The following is a 23282-nucleotide window of genomic DNA, read 5'->3' as shown; positions in this document are numbered from 1 at the left end:
TTATAGCCATTAGTAGATTTCTATCATAAAGACACACTGTAATGCTTAGTTTATTTTAACCATGAGAGTGGATCCTGATCAGAGGTTCTGGTGTCACACAGGCTCATGTTAACTCAAATTACTGTTTGTGCTTTTTAAATGTTGCAGTTTTCTTACTTCTAGTTTATATTGTGCAAAACAGTTTAAAAATTTGTAACAGTAAGGCAAATCTTTTTAATAATTTTTTTGTGAGAAGCAAGTCTTTATCCATTGTGGAAAATGGAACATTGCATGGTGTGAAGGTATAGAGTGTTCTGTATTTACATGTATGTAGATACACCCAGATACCAAACAAACAGCAGAATACCAAGCTGCAGTTCACATCAACAGACCCGCTGAAGTTCTGATTCACTAAACCTATACCGATGAAAAAGTTGTTCATAATTTAACAGAAGCGTAACCTTATTTGCATGTGAAAGAAAAAGAAATCACACAACGACATCAAAGCACTATGAAAGCCAGTAACTTTACTGATTTGTCTGCAAAATACAAATTATACCTTATTTCCAGCGAGAGAAACTTGAATTTTCCCATAAAAATTTTCACTACAGACAGCTGAATTAAGTCCCTTGAGATACATAGATGTAGTTTAACTTAGTTATTAACATCTTTTTGTCATCAAGTGGCGACAAAGTCCAGCTTATGCCGCTGTGAGCCTCTTTATTTTTGCTGCAAACGTCCACATTTCCCCCATTTACAAGCAATCGTTTTGTATTACTATTGTATAATGGAAACAAATCCTCAGGAAAAAATAACAGCAAACCAGCTGGAGCAATCCAAGTATGTTTCAGATCAATAATAATAGTCCTTCTAAAGCAATCCAGGGCTACAGTTTATAACAGTTCCTTCATATAGAGCACCGGTACCGTATTTCATTGCTTAATTAACTGACCTCTAAACTGTTTTGAGGTATGGACGAATTTGAGGTATGAACAGGGAAAGTGTAATAGATATAATACCTGAACTAAAAAATAAAACAGAAAACAATTAGAGAAGCATATTTGCAAAACTGTGGCTAACTGCCTGGATTGCTCCACGTCTTTGGTTAAAATATTAACAAAAGCCTTTATCATTACTCTACACTTGAAGCACTCTAAATAAACATTATTTGATCAGTCTTTCCAGAACTCTGCAGTGGCAGGAAACCAGTGTCAGGTGAAAAATGCCACATTATACACAGCGGATGGCACAAACAATAACAGTTGAAGCACTCATTTTTTTTCCATTTATTTTTTAGGCAATAGTCTTTTTCGAGCAACAAAGTAGTTTTCAGGAACACTTTTGTTTTGAATTGTTAAGTGTGTTTCTAGTAAAGCCAGACCTTCAAGGTATACGTTACGGAGGTTGGTAAGCGGTGGTGTGTGTATAAAGTCTAATTCTTGCTTGAAGTTTCCATTTAAAAAAAGACTATTTTAATGGCCAACTATAAATAAATATATTGTCAGACTTTTAAAAATAAACTTTCAAAAAAAGTATAATATATTGAATTGAGTTATCTAGCTGATTTTCTTCTGAAGAATACCTTTCCTGAATGCTGTATATTTTGATGGCGAGACCATTTTCTAGGGCTTTTAAAAATATTTCATTGGGGCAACATTGGGGTACCCCACTTATCATAAAACTCTGTCTTTTAGAGGTAGAATAGTGGATTTTGCAGAATATTCTGTCAAAGCTGATCTGGTTTGCTGATATTTTCACTATCTCAGCTCTTACTGTATGACATCTGCTGGCTCTGATATGTCAACTCAAGTTACTGGCAGCAGTAATGCATTGCATACATCAAGATATCAGTAAATGACTTTGCTCTCACTTCTGCGCAGAATAGTAACAAGCCTTTTTGATGTTCATGAGTTTTATAAAACAGAAAATAACTTAAGTGCCCCCAAGAAAGTGCCACTGACATTTTTTGCCTCGCAGTAAAGAACATTGCCTAATATCTGTTAGCCAATGGGTTGTGTGAGTAAATGAGAATATACAAGGGGCTCTGCCCCAATAATTCTTAAAACCACAGTACTGTATAATTATATGCTAACTCAGAATTAGCTCTGTGGTCAAACATACAGCAAAATTATAACACTTGGATAACAGTGAGTAGAGGGTTGTAGGTACAGAAAGGAGTGACCCATTATGAATGAAGTTATGCTTCTCAATTCATTTAAAAAAATTGTGGATATTGATTTGCTGTTAGCATGATATTTTGCTATGAGTTCAATCTACAATGAAATCGATTATTTAATTTTTAAAAAGTTGCAGAATTAAAATGGTGTTAGGAACCTGCGGCTGCCTGACATTCATTTATATACTGAGTCATTAGTGAGAATTGCTTTTTAATAACACATAAACACACTACAATGAAGATGTGAAGGCATGAAAGTTAACTGAGATTGAAGCTTTAAGTGTGAGTTAGCTTCCAAAGACCATTTAGCATTAAATGGACCCGTTACAGAACTAAATGAGAACATGTACACAAATGCATCTCGATTAGGTTGTGGTCAGGGGGCTATGATTGAGGAAAGTTACATTTTCTTTCACAATCTTTAAAAAAAATACTTTAAAACGTATCAGTGACAAAATATCTGCTGGTAATTTTTCAGATTCAAAAATTCCTGTTTAGAAAACATAAAAATCCAAATAAACAGAACTGACTAATTTTGCCAAGTATTCAGATTAGGTTAAGAATAGCTCAGCATTTCACCACAATGCTTAGAATTACAAATTAACAACTTGATGTACTGTAGCAAAACTAGCCTCGACACCAAGGTCCTTCTGAAATTACCCCAGTACCCAAAATGACAGGCAGCCCCACTCCTTTCTATGTTTTAATTCCTAAACAGTAACAAAATTTAGAATACATACTAAACCCGTCCTCCCAACTGGTTAACCTCTTTATACTGAACACAGCCAACTCTGATTCTGCAAAAGGTGTGCAGAAGAGACCTAAAGAATTTAGTTACTTAAACGTGCATATGCACAAATACATTCCCCCCCACTAATAAGATAACCAAAACAATGTTTGCTATGACCATAATTAATATATATTAGAAAGCTATACACAAGCATGTTAATTTCACAGATTTTAAAAGATTTTCTTAATATTATTTTTTATATAATTAGAAATACACAATTCAAAAACAAAACCTCTACAAAGAGAAAACAGTTATCTTGGTTAGCAAAGCGTGGAGTTTTTTTCATGGCTTAGGGTAGTGCTTCCATACGAAGAGCCCAATTCCATTATTTTTAGGACTGTTTAAAATACCGGCAAAGCTATCAGGAAAAAAAACCATTTTGGCTTAGGTAACTACAAAAAGCCACAAATGCTTTGCAAACGTTTTTCTTGCTTTCATATGAAAATATAAGCAAAATGTAATGTACATCTTTTTTTTAAATCCACTTAAAATGTTAAACAGACCCAGAATTTGGACTTTTCCACATATTAACGATATTCCATTTTTTTTGTTGAAGTATGGTCCTCTTTTAAATGACTTTGATCCATTTTATTGAGTGCCATACTCTACTGATATGCCTTTTTTTGTTAGTATGTGTAGAGATGTCAGTTGACCGATTTGTTTTGTTGCGAATGGTCACCCATATTTCTGGGCCTGTCAACACCTATACATATATAATTTTTTTTTGTTTTTGTTGCATAACAGCTGCTCTTTCTCTCTCAGCAAAGATCCGCCAGTTCTGGCGAATGTTTCCTTTTAATCTGCTATTTACATGTAAATACGTTGAACCTGCAACATGACACTATCTATTGTAACATACATTTTGCAAGGGAGCACAGCAATGAAAAAGAGTTAGCAGTTAAATCTACATTGTACAAGGGTTTTCTTTGTACAACTCAAGTGCTAAAGCTGTTATCTCAGCAATTTACGTTACTTTATATCACTGAGGCAAGTTAAAAGTACTTTTACAAAACAGAGTACCTGACTTATTTTCCACACACGGCACATATAATGTAGACCTCCCCCCTCCCTCCCCTGCCCTGTAATGTAGCGCACACACACACTGCAAGAAAAGAAGATTACTGAAGAATCTTATCATGTTGCCCATCCTTCAGACAGCCTCATCCGCTTGACAGATGGACTTTCCCTTTCGTCTGGCGAGGGCCTTGTAAGTCCGATGGGGGAGTGGAAGTCATTCCTGTGATCCTCTCGGTCACTTCCATCATAGGAACTGCTACAGCTGCTCAGACTATCCACTGGAGATCGCCCTGCATCGAGCCTCGAGTGCTGCGGGTATCCCAAGGGTGTGTGGGTGCGGTCTCTAGGAGGAGAAACAGGTTCTGACTTGATGTTGAGGCTTTGAGTAGAAGGCAGGGAGAGATTTGAACTCTGAGATAAGTGAGTGCTAGTACAAACTCTGTAGAAGGAAAGCAAACCAGTTACAGAATGAGGAGGGCGGTTGCCCCCACCTGGGTACACACAAACATGCATGGACACTCACGTAGATGTACATGTATGCCAAGGGTTTGAAATATTTATCAGAAGCAACTGTGCTAGTAGTAGTAGTAGACTTTTAGACCTACAAAGATATGCTACTGCTTCTAGCTGCCCTAGAATGGTGACAATGTCAAAAATAACTGAAAACTAACTGACACTGTAAGTCTCAATATTGCTTGCAATCTCAAATTAATTTATTTAACAGCATAGAAAATTCCCCATTAGATTTACAAATAGGCACCTGAGAAGTGCTAAGTTTCAAACTGAACAGATATGAAGCCCTGGTTAATGGTAAACAATTTAAAGAGATCCAGAGTTCTTGTTTTCATGTTACTACTTAAACAAGTTTCTGTTTGCACAGAGACTGCACATTGGTAAGAGGCATAAAAATGGCTTTTTGTAAGTTCTACATTTTATATTGTGAAGTAATAATGTTTTATTCGAACAGTCAAAGGACATGATGAATACTTCCGAATTTACATTAATAGAAATTAAAATAATGATCTTTAGTATGGAGGATTAAAAGGTTTAGGAGTTAAAGGTATGCATGAAGCGCTAATGGCAGTGGGATGGAGATTAACGTTACAGAACCTTTTCAAGCAAAAGCAGTAATAACGTTGGCTCCTAGAGGTTCAGAATCCAGTCTGCTTGTATTGTTTGGTCAATTGCATTGCACTAAAAACAACTGTAGTTGCACGCTTGTAACTTAGTTTCTGCCTGTTGGACCTTCTCAAATGTTTGTGGAGGGTCCATATAGGCCAGTGACAGGGAAACAACTGGCCAAAAAAAAATGACAACTGCGCTACTGGATGTAATGTTTATATTGCTCTTCCATCATTGCTACTGAAGTTCTGAAGATGCTGGGGAAAACCACCTGCCCAGGTCGTTTGGGCACTTCAGGAGACAGTATCACTATCTCACTAATGCCATGAGTTTCACCACGACAAACGAAGAATAGCAATCTGACATCACTTCAAACACTGAAGCTTCTTGATACTGTCAAAAATACTTTACATGCCTGCCCTAAAGAGATTCAGTTTAATCATTCACTATATCCATTGTGATACATCTAATGTTACTTAGATAGAAAAATACTATATTAAAATAAAAGATTTTAAAGTAAGAATGTGAGTAGTTTTAGCAAAAGAATTTGCAAGGCACAGTGAAATAGCATACTGCTTTGTCTTTCTGGAGAGCATGATGAAACACCCATTAGAAAATCAGAGTTGATCATTTCTGATTGAAAACGCTGCTGTTTGTTTGATTATAAAATTAAGCAACAGCTTGCTGCAGTGGTTATGCTCATATTTTGCTCTGTAACAGAGAACTATTAAGCCACTATCCATTGATTTAAATGGACATTAGCAGACATACTTGGAAGAATGACTTGGAGCATTATCTTGGAATAACTAATGTAGGACAAAAAAATGAAGATGTTATGCTGATGTTCTTAACCTGGGCCCTGAGTGTGTGGGTACAGCAATTAGGTTAGTAGCTAACATGATGTGAAGCCTGATATTACAGCAATAATAGTACCTTTTGCCATGGGGTTGTTTCTGAAGCTTTACCTTTGACGGTAATAAAATATGGACCTTTTTGTTTAGCATCATCCTGAAAGGGACTCACTGCAGCCTTTTTGCTGGTACATTTTGGAATTGTTAGAAGCTCTGTTACACGGTCATGTGATGAAAGCTATGCACAACCTGGGTTGACCTGTGGCATATTTACCTGTCTATAATCAAATAACTAGTCGCTTAACTGTCCCCATAACCTTATCGCTTTCAAACCTCAGGGGTAGAAATTCTTTCACTCAGGCCTGCGAGTGTGAACTGAGTGCAGGGAACGATCCTTGTGCCTGAACGGGTAGGCCTGAGGTCTATCGATATTGGGCCTTGGGCCTCATTTGAATGACACCGGCGAGCTCCAGACACCTACTGGGTGTCGTTAGGCCAATATGAAATATCACAACAGCATATCTTTGCAGATGGTGTCACAGCACACCAGAAAATATTCTTTGATATATATTGACATATGAAACATCCATACCAAAAAATCCTAACCTAAGGTACTTGTGACAATTTCTAGTAATTAATATTTTCCTGTTTCAAGTATAAAATGATCATAATCAATTTTTTTGAGGTTTTGTTTCATCATGCAACTAAATTTCTGCAATCTGATGATCACACAGCACTGCATGTGATGAAGGTACTATGCTGCCCCCAAGTGGCTAATCACTGCCAAGCTATTTCTACACATGATTGGACTCATTTGTATTGACACCACTGAATGGATTCAGTTTTAAAAATCACTAATCAATTTCACTCCAGTGTGCAATTTTGATGTCTACCAACAGCATATACTAGACCTGAATCACATACATATTAGGCCTCTTAATCTACTTTTGGATTTAGCCCCACTTTTAAATATTGTTTTAAATTTTAACAAAGAATTTATATTTGCCTAAATAATTTTAGCTGTGAAAGACTCCCTAGCCTGATTACAGTATATTTTGTAGTTTATAAGCAAAATGTTCCAAGACCCTGAGCCACTGATGAGACTTGCACACAGCAATTTTCATCTCAATGATTTCAGTGGACAAAAAATCATGGGCATTGCACTGGTAATTTCCCCAAAAGCCACCCACTGCGTGCAGGGTCTTGCTAGTGAGATATATCTTAGAAAGTTTTGCCTTAGATATTTTATTTAAAAAGTCAAAAATTAATAATGCTACTTACTCAGAAAGCAAACACAATCATCGTTCTCCAGTGTACTCACTTAACATTTAGGAGCCTATATTCAGGTGGATGGGTGCACAGAAATATTTCAAGGTCTCAGTTCTAATTATTTTCTGACCTGGGCAACAAGGTCTTTATTTAAATATTTAAATTCACCACTGGCAGTATTCAGGCATATTCTGCCTGAAATAATATTTACTATTGGTTCTATGATTTTGCAAAGATAACAACTCAACAGAAAAGTCTGGGCTGCGAGGCTACTTTGGTTAAAAAATATATAAATATTGTCTCTAATGGTGGAAGATATCTAGAATGGAGGTCTTGCTAAGAGGTGCACATCAGAGAGTAAAGTAATAGTTAGAGCTCCTCCACGACCATTTAAAATGTACCTGCAAACCCTAAAATTATTCTCTCCCCTTCCCAATCTTGTAATAGATTCTAGTTGAATTGTGAAGTAATGTTAAAAACATGTGATTACCCATGTAGCTGTACTGCGAAAGAAGAACAAGAACAACATCCGGGTCCCAACAGTGTTCCACAGGTATAGCTGGACTCAAAAAATATGAAAGTAAAGTTTGCACAAAACTAATGGCCTGTAATTTGCGGCCAGCGGTGAAGAAAAGGCGTTCGCCGCTGGCCCCGTAGTAAGCTTCGCACAAAGATCTCGTGATCTCTGTGGCAAGAATTTTGAGTTTTACGACGCATAATTGAAATCAACGGAAGTTAATGGGGATTCCTGGTGAAGAACTGCTGTGACGTCCACAAGCTGTCTAAGCAGCCAAATACAGAATTCTCACAAACAGCGAACCAGGAACTGGGTAAGCTCCTAAAATGCTAACTTTTAAAAAATGTTAGAGAGAGCAAAACAAAGATTGGGGCTCTGACATGGGGAAAATGGCAAACCTGACATAAAGATGAACAAACTTTAAAAAAAAAAAAAAATTTTTTTTTAAAGTTTCTTAAAATTTTTTATTTTATTAAAATGGATAAATTTGACTGCATAAAATTAAAATTAGTTTTTCAGGGCCATAACCTTTGTTTAGCAGTCAATACGTTGTTAAAACCCCAGTTACACCTAATACAAAAAGGTCCAACTTTGTCAGCTTCCCTGATTTGAGAGATTACACCGATTGCCGTCTCTGTGGAGGGGCTGCCAGTTCGCCATCGTCAGGACAGCAAATTCCGGGCCAATATACATATAAATGTTCTGTCTCAGTAGGTTAGAACACTGTTCTTTCAGCTCTGGAGCTTGGCATGAAACCACCCTAATCTGATGAGGTGAAAATTACCCATCTCTTTTCATTGCAAGGGTCCTCTCTGAATGAATTTAAGAAAACTGCTACTGAATAACATGGAAATGCCACATTGGTGCAGGAGTGGGTGCTCTTCTAAGGTTAGGGTTAAGGCACATGGTTGGGGCTGAATACAGAGAACTGTACTCTACCACTTTAGCTATGAGTGCTTGCTGCCAACACAATTTGTCTTTCCCCAGCAACAACAACCAAGACCTCAATAAGTATAAAAATTCACCTAAATTAACAAATATGCTCATATTTAGCAGCACTTTTGCAGTATACTATTGTGATTATAGGCTCATAAATGAGTTGGAATAAAACTTGTTTTATGATTTTTGCTCCCGAGTCATACAGTAAGGTAACTCATTGTATACATATATATATATATATATATATATATAATATATATTCAAAAGCTCACTGCTGCATCTGCTTTACATAACTGGTACACTGTGAGAATGAAGAGATGAAATGAATAAATCATACAAGAAGATTAATTCACTGTTATGTTAAATGTACTTACCCCAGCTGGCTTAGGGCTGAATGTTGCATATTCTGTAGCTGATGTTGCTGCCAGCCAGTCATTGAGCCCAGGTGGAGGGCATTGGCAGTATTAAACCCAGTAAGAGATGACAAGTCAGCACTACTAAGGGAATATTCTTTATTGTGATGGCGGCAGGGACCAGAATAAGAGGAAGAAGAAACATTAAAGTCAGTTAAACATGATGGAGTTCACAATGTATCCTTCAGATCATTGATGAAACAATTAACTTTTGATGCTCTAAACATCTTCAATATACACTGGATTGGACACTCCAGTATGAAATATTTAGTTTGAAAAATTAAGATTTGACTTTTTGGGTCGCTAGCACACTATGGTTAAAAGGAAACAGAGAACTACAGAACCAGAGACATTTATAGAACAGAAGGTGGCCGTTCACTTCATCATGTCTGTGCCAACTCTAGAACAATCCAAAACTAATGCACTGCCTTGCTCTTTGACCACAGCAATGTATCTTCCTCTGCTTCAAATAGTTATCTAATTTTTCCTTACAAGATGCAATGGTCTCTACCTCAACTCATGGCATAACATTCCATACTCCCAACTCTGTGTAAAAAATATTTTTCTAACCTCTCTCCACACTCTCATAGTGACAATTTTAAATTGATGACACCATGTCACTCACTTCCCAACCAGAGAAAATAGTCTTTCTCTAAACACCCCATCATCATTTAAAAAAACAACGCTCCTCTTAGTATTTTCTGCTCTAGGGAAAATAGTCCCAGTATCTTCAGTCTCTCCTTATAACTACACCCTTCAGCGACTTTCCATTGAGTGTTTACTCCCATTCCTTGTTATTCCTCCCAAAATGTATGACCTCACACTTTTCCACATTAAATTGCATTGCCCATTCTGCTAACCTATCGATATCTTTCTGAAATCTTTTACATTCCTTCTTGCTGTTTGAAAAATCCTACCTTTGTGTTATCAGCACATTTTCTCATAATATGCCTGAACTTTTGTAATTAAATCTACTACGCTTATTAAAGAATGGCTTCTGAAATCCATCTACATCACATCTATTCTTTCTTCTTAGGCAGTCCCTCGGAACTGAGGATGACTTGTTTCCACACTAAAAATAAGTTCCCAGGTGACTGATGAGTCCAATGCGGGACCTACAGTCTCTGTCACAGGTGGGGCAGATGGTGGTTGAAGGGGCGGGTGGGTGGGGTGCTTGGGTTGACATGCGCTCCTTCCGTTGTTTGCGCTTGGCTTCCGCTTGCTCCCAGCGAAGAGACTCGAGGTGTTCGGTGCCTTCCCGGATGATACTCCTCCACTTTGTGCGGTCTTGGGCCAGGGATTCCCAGGTGTCGGTGGGGATGTTGCACTTTTTCAAGGAGGCTTTGACGGTGTCCTTGAAGCGTTTCCTCTACCCACCTGGGGCTTTCTTGCTGTGTCGGAGCTCCGAGCAAAGCACTTGTTTTGGGAGTTTCGTATCAGGCATGCGGATGATGTGGCCCGTCCATCGGAGCTGATCGAGCGTGGTCCAAGCTTCGATGCTGGGGATGTTGGCCTGAGTGAGAACACGGACGTTGGTGCGCCTATCCTGCCAATGGATTTGCAGGATCTTGCGGAGGCAGCGTTGGTGGTACCTCTCCAGTGCTTTGAGGTGCCTGCTGTACATGGTCCATGTCTCTGAAGCATACAGGAGGGTGGGTATCACTGCTGCTCTGTAGACCATGAGCTTGGTGCTGGGTCTGAGGTCCTGGTCTTCAAACACTCTCTTCCTCAGGCGACTGAAGGCTGCACTGGCACACTGAAGGCAGTGTTGGACTTGGTCATCGACGTCTGCCCTTGTTGACAGTAGGCTCCTGAGGTATGGAAAGTGGTCCACGTTGTCCAAGGCCTCGTCATGGATTTGATAATCGGGGAGCAGTACTGTGTGGCAGGGGCAGGTTGGTAGAGGACCTTTGTCTTACGGATGTTTAGTGTAAGGCCCATGCTCTCGTATGCTTCAGTGAAGGTGTTGACGATGGTTTGGAGTTCGGCCTCAGAGCGTGCACAGACGCAAGCATCGTCTGCATACAGTAATTCGATGACAGAGGATGGGACGACCTTGGATCTAGACTGGAGGCGATGGAGGTTGAACAGTTTCCCGTTTGTTCTGTAGATTAGCTCCACTCCAGCGAGGAACTTACATCTATTACATTCCCTTTATCTACCCAATCAGTCACTTCTACAGAAAAACTTTATTAAATTTGTCAAACATGACTTGCTTTTAACAAAACCATGTTGTCTGTCCTTAATTATCCCATGCATTTCTAAATGCTCACTGATTTGATCTCAAATGATGGATTCTAAGAGTTTGGCCACAACGGGTGTAAGAGTTGTTAGTCTAAAGTCTACTCCTTTTAATTCAAAGCCATCTGTTTCAACAAAAAATTTGAATTTTCCAGTAATTGAAATTAAGCAATTTAAATGAAACAGCACAATTGATTTAAATGATAGAATTAAGAGTAGACTGTATTGTACCTGATTTAACCTTCTCTACCTTCTTGAACAGAGGAATTACATTGGCTATGTCTCTCTATTTGTGTATGTGAGGACTGAAATATTATGGTCAGGGCCCGAGCTATCTCTTTGGGTGCTGTTAAGGCCCAATGACTTATCCACCTTGAGTTCTGCTACTTTATTTAGATCTAGTTCCTTTTCTACAGCTATCTCTAAAACTTGTTCCATATCCTTTTTTTTATTTGTTCACTGGACATGGGTGTCACTGGCAAGGCCAGCATTTATTGCCCATCCCTAATTCCTAATTGCCCTCGAGAAGGTGGTGGTGAGCCGCCTTCTTGAACCGCTGCAGTCTATATGGTGAAGGTACTCCCACAGTGCTGTTAGGGAGGGTGTTCAAGGATTTTGACCCAGCGACAATGAAGGAACAGCAATGTACTTCCAAGTCAGGATGGTGTGTAACTTGGAGGGGAACTTGCAGGTGATGGTGTTCCAATGTGCTTGCTGCCCTTGTCCTTCTAGGTGGTAGAGGTGCTGCTGAAGAAGCCTTGGCGAGTTGCTGCAGTGCATCTTGTAGATGATACACACTTCAGACACTGTGCCGGTGGTGGAGGGAGTGAATGTTTAAGGTGGTGTATGGGGTGCCAATCAAGTGGGCTGCTTTGTCCTGGATGGTGTCGAGCTTCTTGAGTGTTGTTGGAGCTGCACTTATCCAGGCAAGTGGAGAGTATTCCATCACACTCCTGACTTGTGCTTTGTAGATGCTGGAAAGGCTTTGGGGAGTCAGGAGGTAAGACACTCACCGCAGAATACCTAGCCTCTGACCTGCTCTTGTTGCCACAGTATTTATGTGGCTGGTCCAGTTAAGTTTTTGGTTAATGGTGACCCCCAGGCTATTGATGGTGGTGGATTTGGCGATGGTAATGCCGTTGAATGTCAAGGGGCGGTGGTTAGATTCTCGCCTGTTGGAGATAGTCATTGCCTGGCACTTGTGTGGCGCGAATGTTACTTGCCACTATCAGCCCAAGCCAGAATGTCATCGAGGTCTTGCTGCAAACGGGCATGGACTGCTTCATTATCTGAGGAGTTGTGAATTGAACTGAACACTGTGCAGTCATCAGCGAACATCCTCACTTCTGACCTTCTGATGGAGGGAAGGTCATTGATGAAGCAGCTGAAGATGGTTGGGCCTAGGACACTGCCCTGAGGAACTCCTGCAGCGATGACCTGGGATTGTGATGATTGACCTTCAACCACCACAACCATCTTCCTTTGTGTTAGGTATGACTCCAGCCAGTGGAGAGTTTTCCCCCCGATTCCCATTGACTTCAGTTTTACTAGGGCTCCTTGGAGTCACACTCGGTCAAATGCTGCCTTGATGTCAAGGGCAGTCACTCTTACCTCACCTCTGGAATTCAGCACTTTTGTCCATGTTTGGACCAAGGCTGTAATGAGGTCTGGAGCCGAGTGGTCCTGGCAGAACCCAAACTGAGCATCGGTGAGCAGGTTATTGGTGAGTAAGTGCTGCTTGATAGCACTGTTGATGGCACCTTCCATCACTTTGTTGATGATTGCGAGTAGACTGATGGGACGGTAATTGGACGGATTAGATTTGTCCTGCTTTTTTTTGGCAGGACGTACCTGGGCAGTTTTCCACATTGTCGGGTAGATGCCAGTGTTGTAGCTGTACTGGAACAGCTTGGCTAGAGGCGCGGCTAGTTCTGGAGCACAATTCTTCAGCGCGACAGCCCGGATGTTGTCAGGGCCCATAGCCTTTACTGTATCCAGTGCGCTCAGCAGTTTCTTGATATCACGTGGAGTGAATCGAATTGGCTGAAGACTGGCTTCTGTGATGATGGGGACCTCAGGAGGAGGCCGATATGGATCATCCACTCGGCACTTCTGGCTGAAGATGGTTGGAAACGCTTCAGCCTTGTCTTTTGCACTCACGTGCTGGGCTCCCCCATCATTGAGGATGGGGATATTCATGGAGCCTCCTCCTCCCGTTAGTTGTTTAATGGTCCACCACCATTCACGACTGGATGTGGCAGGACTGCAGGGTTTTGATTTGATCCGCTGATTGTGGGATCGCTTAGCTCTGTCTATAGCATGTTGCTTCTGCTTTTTAGCATGCATGTAGTTGTGTGTTGTAACTTCCCCAGGTTGGCACCTCATTTTTAGGTATGCCTGGTGCTGCTCCTGGCATGCTCTTCTGCACTCCTTATTGAACCAGGGTTGGTCCCCTGGCTTGATGGTAGTGGTAGAGTGAGGGATATGCTGGGCCATGAGGTTCCAGATTGCGGTGGAATACAATTCTGCTGCTGCTGCTGATGGCCCACAGAGCCTCATGGATGTCCAGTTTTGAGCTGCTGGATCTATTCTGAATCTATCTCATTTAGCACGGTGGTAGGGCCACACAACACAATGGAGGGTGTCCTCAGTGTGAAGACAGGACTTCGTCTCCACAATGACTGTGCGGTGGTCACTGCTACCAATGCTGTCATGGACAGATGCATCTCCGACAGGTAGATTGGTGAGGACGAGGTCAAGTAGGTTTATCTCTCGTGTTGGTTTGCTCACCACCTGCCGCAGGCCCAGACTGGCAGTTATGTCCTTCAGGATTCGGCCAGCTCAGTCAGTTGTGGTGCGACCGAGCCACTCTTGGTGATGGACATTGAAGTCCTCCACCCAGAGTACCTTCTGTGCCCTTGCTACTCTCACTGCCTCTTCCAAGTGGTGTTCAACATGGAGGAGTACTGATTCATCAGCTGAGTGAGGGTAGTAGATGGTAATCAGCAGGAGGCTTCCTTGTCCATGCTTGACCTGAAGCCATGAAACTTCATGGGGTCCAGAGTCAATGTTGAGGACTCCCAGGGCCACTCCCTGCCGACTGTATACCACTGTGCCGCCACCTCTGGTGGGTCTGTACTGCCTGTGGGACAGGACATACCCAGGGATGGTGATGGAGGAGTTTGGGACATTGGTTGAAAGGAATGATTCTGTGAGTATGACTATGTCAGGCTGTTGCTTGACTCGTCTGTGGGACAGCTATCCCAATTTTGGCACAAGTCCCTAGATGTTGGGGAGGAGGACTTTGCAGGGTTGACTGGGCTGGGTGTGCCATTGTTGTGTCCGTAGTCGGTGCCGAGGTCGATGCCGGGTGGTCCGTCTGGTTTTATTCTTATTATTGTTTTTCGTAGCGGTTTGTTACAACCGAGTGGCTTACTAGGCCATTTCAGAGGGCAGTTAAGAGTCAACCACATTGCTTTGGGTCTGGAGTCACATATAGGTCAGACCAGGTAAGGACGGCAAATTTCCTTCCCTAAAGGACATCCTCCTCTAGTACCCCTATGTTCTCACTTCCACCATCATTTGTAAAAACTGATTCAAAATATATATTTAAATATCTCTCCCATACCTTCAACCTCTACAGCTAGATCTCCCCATTCACTCCTGAGTGGTCCTACCCTCTCTTTAGTTACTCTTACGTTCAATATGTTTTTAAATACCTTTACTTTTTCCAATTCTTTATTTTCCTTCTTCACTCCCCATTTTTTATATTCCTGATGATTTTCTTCAGTATTATTAACTCTCATTTTATCATATACCTCCCATCTCTCTATTATCCAGATAACTCTATGCTTTGATGCATCCCTCATTTTGCCTTATAGGAATAAATTTATTTTGTACTCTATCTCAGATTTGAAGATTTCCCACTGCTGATCTTTCATCCTGTTTGCTAACTTTTCTGCCCAGTTATTTTGGGCTAGATCCCTTCTTATATCACTGAACTTTGCCTTTTTACCAGTCAAGTACCCTAACTTTGATTCTTCATTATCCTTTTCTATTTTTAATTTGAAACAATTTCCCAACAGTTCTCCTACTCTCACATTAGTTAGTTTCTCCACTTCATTTCCCAGGCTAAATCCAGCAATGGTTCCGATTGAAAACATGCCCAAAATGTTTATGCGAAAAGAAACATTCTTGATTATTTTAAAAGATAATTTTAAATTTCCAATTCATACAGAAACCTTACAAACAGGGGTTTCTTCCCTTAGGCCACTCCGTTGACTTCAATTAATGGGAAGGAGTCACCTGGTCCTGAAGTAGTTCATTTATTTTAATGGAGAACGTGGCTTCAGATTGCCTTTGAACCAAATCCAGAATTGCCCACCTTGTGGGGAAAAAACATGCTACTGGCTAAATTTTCAGCATACCAAGCCAGTAGCAAGTTGTTCTATACCAACATGTGTATTATGACAAACTGGACCACACCTCGACCATACTTTACTTGTACATACAGCAAGTCTCAAAACCTCTGAGTTATTTCCTTCTAATCATATACTGATGAAGCATCACTCCCTTCGTACTGTCACACAATCGTTGCAATGCCCATTCCTATTCGCTCTTTACTTATCAATATAAGTAGTTTAAAAAAATCTTAATATGGGAGTTTGTTAACAACTAAAGTAGCTGAAAATTATATGTGATTCCTAATGTTCTTCAAAATTGTGTTCTTGTTCATCATTCCAGTTACAAGTTGTCTGAACCTATTAAACATATTAAGACACGTACAAATGGGCAGGGCCACTGAGTCCTTTCACGTCCCACAAACAACATAAAGAATAATAATATTCTTCAAACAAACTGGAAATTATTAATTCAACATGTTTTTATTTTTTTTATTTTAAGCAGCGTTCATTAGGTAATTAAAGACAATTTAACAAAATTTAATTCAAAACTTAATGAGTAGTAAAAAAATGTTTTGAAAATGATGCTAGAAATGTATTGTGTTTCTAAGTTGAAAAGGCTTCATTTATTCAAGGTGCATCAAACACTTAAGGTAAATTGCTTTGAAAGTATTACACTCAGAAAATTGCTTTCAATTGGGTTCTTATTATATTACTATAGCCTGATAGATATGACAATCAAAACTGAAGGATATTAACAAAACGTGCAATTTGGAAAATTTAACACAGCAGGACATGCACCGTTGCAAAATTGATTTCTGCGCTGTAAATTTCTATGATTCTTCTGTGATTTTATAATTTGCAATACTTTTCACTAGGCAATATTTTTCCATATTTTACACTAAACTGTCTAGAACAGTATTCAATAAACATTCTTACAACACATTTGGTCCCAAATTACTTGTTTTTTATTAAAATGTGGTGCAGGGTGGATTGCTGTGATTAGTATACACACAACGGCCTCGGGCGACTGTCTGTGTGGAGTTTGCACATTCTCCCCGTGTTTGCGTGGGTTTCCTCCGGGTGCTCCGGTTTCCTCCCACAGTCCAAAGATGTGCGGGTTAGGTTGATTGGCTATGATAAAATTGACCCTTAGTGTTAGGGGGATTAAATACGTGGGGTTACGGGGATAGGGGTGGGATATGTGTTGGTGTCGGGGTTACGGGGATCGGGTGGGATATGTGTCGGTGCAGGCTCGATGGGCCGAAATGGCCTCTATCTGCACTGTGGGGTTTCTGTGATTCTGTGATTCTGTGAACAGCAAGAACTTGCATTTATATAGCGTCTTTAATGTAGTAAAATGGCCCAAGGTGTTTCACAGGAGTGGAAGCAAACAAAAATGGACACACATATAAATATGAATTTATAATTGCCTGGGCCAGAGATGTGTACATATTGGCACTTGAGCCAGCCACACCCCATGCTAAATTGGTGTCCTCCCACTGTTCCCACAAATTCCAACAGGATTAACACTACAGGGCACCGGCGGGTGTGATACTGATGTAACCATTGTGATCGTGTTGTGAGGAATTTTGGCCCAAGTTTTTCTTTTAGGTGTCTGAAAATTTTGACAAGAACCAACAATCAACAAATAAAAATCTTGCTTTGTGGAGGGAAGCATGGAGATCAGACACAAAGAAATAGCAGGAAGCACAGTTATTTGTATGTTTTTAAAGCATACGGTACTCAGGTACCAGCTGCAATCTATGGCCTGTAACAATAGGCATGTAGAAGCAGAAGGGAGCAAAAGCCTTTTTAGGAATAATGTTGTAGCAGTACATCAGTATTTCAGAAACATGAAATAATATCGATAGTCTTAGTAAATCTATTTTGTGTGACCTAATATAACCTTGCTACTGACTGTAAAGTGATAGGAATTACCTACCAGTACCATATGTGGTAGAAATGGCTGAAGGGTATCCTCCCATCCCATGCCCAGGCAAAGTAGGGGTTGCCACGGAAACCACCGGCGTAGCCAATGACTGTGCAGCTTGTGAGTTGTTTATTCTCTGATTCTATAAAGAAACAAAATTGTGATTTTTAAATGTAATTTTTAAGACTGTATTTTTTTAAATATTACTTGCAGAAAAAGCTGAAATGTACATTGGAAATTTTTAATAAAGTGAATCATTTAACACAATTGGCCTTGAACAACTCTTCTAAACCTATCATTTACAACACTTCAGGAGACTAGATGTTCCCAAGGTAACCAATTACATCAGTATCTCCATAGTAACCAACCCGGTCACCAGCAAAGATTGTGTTATTGTGGCAGGAAAAAGACCATGTGGAAAACAGATGAAATATGCATGATGTCCTGTTATTGTGTTTTTATCAAAAAAAATTAATATTATAGTAGTGGATTTCAGTTGTTGTTCACAAAGAATTGGATAGCTTTATCTTAATTGTGAGCAGAGGTTGTAAGTGTCAATATTTTACATGGCCAGTAGGTGGTGCTGTGTTACTTCTGTTTAACAGATGTCTGGCTGTAATGTTCTTATGAAGGCAGCACATTTAGGTTGTGTGTAACATTTCTCATTTAATATCAGAAAGATAAGATCAAAACAATTAATTGACTATCAAATGCATAACTTTTGGCACAGCACAGTTTCAGAAGTCTATTCTGGTAACTATTTCTTGTCCATATTTTCAACCCACCTAAACCTAGCTTTTAAGTTTTAAGAAAACCACAGATGTGGAACTCTGAGACTTAAGAACGATACACAATTAGAAAACCATGTTTAAGAAAGAAAATAAACATAAAACATCTTATTTTTTAAACAGGTTGGTGCCAAAAATTACTACTTTTGAACAAGGTGGGGTAGATAATGTTAACCTGCGAGTCTTTTGTACAACTTAAAACAGGATTTGCAGACCAATGCTATCACTGAGCAGTATGAAAAACAAAGTGAAAAATAAAAAAGTTACTGTTGTCTACTAGTGTGGAAATAGATTGAAGGGATCAGCAGAACTCTCACTTACCAGTAATAAATCAACATCCTCAGACTGACAGCATAGAAAGGGAGCAATGAATAACTGTTAGCTGAGACGTTAAAGATGGTTTTGCATTGAAGGAGTGTCATTGATGGCAGATGCATGTTTTCTCACCATCAATGGCACTCCCTCATATAAAGCAGGGAATATCCAAACTCCCAATGCCGTAGGATGCCTACATGTTTGTAGGTTCTGTAAGTTGCCATCAGGTCTCCACTTGCCTGCAAGTTTGTGGAGTTGATTTACATTGCTTTGTAGGATCAGAATCAGGTTTTAAGAAGTCACAATATCAAAATTTCAATACTTTAATGTGTGAACCTAACGCTAGTTTTAATTGCAGCAACTGTGTGACTAACATTCATAACATTCAGACCCAGTTTTAATTTCTTTTGCTGTTCATTTGAATATTATGAAACAAATAGGTTTCTTTCTTTTTCTATTCATTTTTATGAGATGTGAGTGTCGCTGGCAATTTATTGCCCATCCCTAATTGCCCTTGAGAAGGTGGTGGTGAGCCGCCTTCTTGAACCGCTGCAATCCATGTGGTGAAGGTACTCCCACAGTGCTGTTAGGGAGGGAGTTCCAGGATTTTGACCCATGGACGATGAAGGAACGGCGATATACTTCTAAGTCAGGATGGTGTGTGGCTTGGAGGGGAACTTGGAGGTGATGGTGTTCCCATGCGCCTGCTGCCCTTGTCCTTCTAGGTGGAAGAAGTCGCGGGTTTGCGAGGTGCTGCCGAAGAAGCCTTGGCGAGTTGCTGCAGTGCATCTTGTAGATGGTACACACTGCAGCCATGGTACACCGGTGGTGGATGGAGTGAATGTTTAAGGTGGTAGATGGGGTGCCAATCAAGTGGGCTGCTTTGTCCTGTATGGTGTCGAGCTTCTTGAGTGTTGCTGGAACTGCACTCATCCAGGCAAGTGGAGAGTATTCCATCACACTCCTTACTTGTGCCTTGTAGATGGTGGAAAGGCTTTGGGGAGTCTTCTTTGTGCATAGAGGCGTGAAAATTATGAGCATGTCTAAAGGGGTGGGTGTTTAGAAAAACTGACCTATAATGAGTCTCGATTTGGGAAGACATTAGGGGAACAAAGGTAAATGGGAAACCATGGCCCACAAAGCTCTCAGGTTTCTTTGAATGCCGCTCGCCTGGGGCTCCAACCTATATATAAATCTACCTATAAAATCCTTAAAAAATGTTGAAACCTACATCCAATCTGTAATCAATTTTACATTTTGGCAGGCCTCTTTTTACATCTCCCTAGGTTGTGCACTATTCCCTGTCTAAGATCGCTGCACTTGTGACCTGCTTCTAGGTCTCGGCCAATAGGCGCGGAGCCTGGTGCTAGACAGGAGGAGGTAGCAGCCCTGGAGTGATGCCCTGTTTTTTCCTTCCTTATGTGGGAATGCCAGGTTTTGCTCAGCATCTCTCTCTAATGGAACAACAAAGATCACCATCTCTTTTCTGTGGGGTATTGCAGGTATGTACCCACAACACACCACTTTGTGGCACAGTGCGTTTAAATGCCACCCATTTTAAGTTGAACCTTTAATAGTTCTGTTTTTGTGTTCTTTATCCTAGGAGAAGGATTTAAATATTAATCTGGTAGGGTTTAAATCTACATTGCGTTACTGAATTTAAGTAGATTTATTATGCATCATGCTACAAATTGTCCTTACTGTGGATGTTAGCACCAATGTGATGTCAATTCTGCCCTTTCACACAAAACAAGCTAAAACCTTCTCCCAATCTCATGAAATACAGCAGAAATGCTAAACTTTATCTGCTGCATATTTGTTTTGTTTTAAGGCTACAAAGTAGAAGATTTTAGGAAAAAGTTCGCACTTACCACTGATGGCATATTCTTTGAACCTGGTGGGATAAGTACCCGGAGGTCAGGTTTCCGGTTGTTCATTCCCAAATTCATGGGAGGGGGTGACTTGGTTTGCATGTTCTTGTTCATGCTACCAGGCGAGACCAGCAGACCTGGCGAATTGCGGGGATTTCCATACCCATTTCCTGTTGCATAAAGGGTTTAGCATAAGCAAATATATATTTAATATACAACATAGAAATCATACCAAATGAGGAATTAGAAATCAGTAGCTGATCTTTAATAGGAAAAAATAAAAGAAATATATTCAAAAATAATGACAGCTACAAATGTGTCACATCTTTTTTATCATCTCTTAATTTCCACAAGACTTTCTAAAATCTTTGGATGTGTTAGGAAACTGTTTCAATGGAGTGCACCAATGAAATGCTATTTTTCTCTCTGCTTTATCAGCATCTGAACACTTCACATTTAAAATGTTTGAATCAATATCAGGTCAGTTATTTTAAAGGAATCAGTTTTATTCATAGTTCTAAGAAACATATTAATGAATGACTGTTCTCATCAATTCCCCTTTAAAAAAAAAAATGAATTACCTAAATTTATCAACAACTTTTGGTAATATTTTTGTTTAAGCAAGGAATGCTGATTAATTACTGCCAGTTGCATGAGGGAGCTGAATTAATGCACATAGTTGAAATGGAAACACTGACACATTAATGATTATGGGCTGGATTTTAATTCAGGGGCGGGTTGGGTTCGTGTAATCCGCATTTCGTGTTATCCACCCGAATCTAAATCGATGTGGGAGATTGATGCGAATTTAACTTAATTGGCCAATTGAGTTCCAACATGTGGGAACTCATGGCAAATTCGTTTTTCCAGTCTGAAAGTCGCCTCTGATGACGTCATCATTGCTGCTGCATTTAAGGTCTGCAACAAGCCTTGCTTCTTCTGCAGACTGCCAACCTTTTGGCCTTTCATGCTACAGGGACCTGGAGGCAGAATGACCAGCGAGAGACCTAGGTCTGCTCCCAGGTTTGATGACATTGCCTTGCAGGCTTTAGTTGAGGGAGCAAGAGCTCATAAAGAGGTGCTTTTCCCTTCTTCAGGGAGGAAGAAGCCTCCCCAGCAGACCAAGGCTGTGTGGATCCAGGTGGCCCAGGAGGTCAACTCCTTATCAGTAACCCACAGAACCTGGATTCAATGCAGGAAGAGATTTCATGACCTTCTGTGCACTGGAAAAGTGAGTATGAATTTCCCATCACCCTCAATCTGATCCCCATTGCCTTTCCTCACCATAACTCAGCTTTAGCAATCTCTTCTTCCACATCCCACTTGACACTGGCATCCATGCACCCTTACCCATTCTCTCTCTCTCTATGGTCACATTCACCTAACTATTCAACTATGCAGCCCTCACACTCCCTATCACTGGTGCTATGAAAACAACTGACAACACAGAGGGAGGGCCCTTGATCTTGCCAACTCACTCCATCGTTGTCTCCTTCTAAGTATCTATGCTATGGAATCTCTACACTCACTCCTTCATTCTCACTCAACCTCCACTTGTCTCCCTCATTGCAGGAAAAGAGAGCTCAGAATAAGCGAGAAAGAGTGAGGACAGGAGGAGGGGCCACCCTCAGTAGCCCACCTCACCCCCCTGGGAGGAGGCGGTCCTGGAGATCGTAGGAGTGGAGGAAGATGCGCAAGTGGGGGATGGACAGAGGGGTGCATCACAGCAAGCTGGTGACAGAATAGTTCTCTCATTGACATTGCACGAGTCGCTGATAATGATTCTGAAGCTCTAACAGATGGACTAATGATCATCTGCAATATGCAATGTGTATGTAACCTTGGCATCACATCTCTGACTCTTTCCTTTACTCCCCCACAGGACCATCGCAAGCACCCGTCCCCACTAGCCAGGAGGAACAGCATAAGCCTCAAGACTCCTCAGAGGAAACTGCAACCTCTGAGGGTGCAGCGTCAGCAGAATTCAGCGCACCCAGCACCAGGGCAGACACTCACACCTCGATGGGACCTTCGGGACATAGAGTGGTGTTGTCACCTGGTGTATCACAGCTCACAAGTGAGCATCAGCAGATTGTGGAGACAGGGAAAGCAGTGGAGAGTCCTAGTCGGAGGGCGCAGGACTCTGCCAGCTCGGCCCAGCTGCATGTCGACCCTCTGCCTCTGGGTCCATCCATAAGATCAGCGGTGCTGGAACTCCAGGAACAGATGCAGGAGTCTCTGGCAGGTTTTGTCTCCAGGGTCGCTGCGAGTGTGGAGTGAATGGAGGAGTCCAAAGTGAACATGAGCAGAGCCTTTGTGGAGTCATTGGCGCATGAACACATCACGACGGAAAGAATGGCAACCTCTATGGAGGTGATAAGTCACCAGAGTGCAGAAAACATGGTGAGTGTTCAGAATAGAATGACATCTCTGGAGGAGCGATGGTCATCTATTGAACAGAGAAACCAGACCTTCATGGAAGTTCTTCTGAGTAGGACTGCCATTGCAGATACAGGTCCCCATAGCCCCCCTGATGTGCAGCAAGGTGCTCTCAAGCCACTTGCAAGCGCTGAGGGGGACCTGACCCATGAGAGGGAAGTTGGTGGCAGACATCAAGGAAGTGGGGGCTCCTCTCCAAGCACTCACACTTCCATGCCACTG

At 41.0% G+C, this 23282-nt stretch overlaps 1 protein-coding gene across 7 annotated transcripts in view; it reads right to left on the bottom strand.

Moving 5' to 3' along the window:
- Nucleotides 1-486: 486 nt before the first annotated feature.
- The window catches only part of mef2cb (myocyte enhancer factor 2cb), a 300235-nt gene continuing 277439 nt past the window's right edge, over nt 487-23282 (bottom strand). For all 7 annotated transcript variants that reach the window (XM_085989224.1, XM_085989219.1, XM_085989178.1 and 4 more), the window contains 4 exons: nt 20622-20791; nt 17660-17789; nt 9035-9170; nt 487-4401 (listed from right to left, as the gene is read on the bottom strand). In XM_085989224.1, the coding sequence (XP_085845350.1) occupies nt 4080-4401; nt 9035-9170; nt 17660-17789; nt 20622-20791 (758 nt within the window). In that variant the 3' untranslated portion in view covers nt 487-4079. The remainder of the gene's footprint in view (nt 4402-9034; nt 9171-17659; nt 17790-20621; nt 20792-23282) is intronic.

The sequence above is a fragment of the Somniosus microcephalus genome, chromosome 1, assembly GCF_052327205.1.
Source record: "Somniosus microcephalus isolate GS21.2 chromosome 1, FLI_Smic_1.0, whole genome shotgun sequence".
NCBI classification, from domain to species: domain Eukaryota; kingdom Metazoa; phylum Chordata; class Chondrichthyes; order Squaliformes; family Somniosidae; genus Somniosus; species Somniosus microcephalus.
The sequence above is the reverse complement of the archived record's forward strand: the minus strand, read 5'-3'. Positions and strand labels throughout refer to the sequence as shown.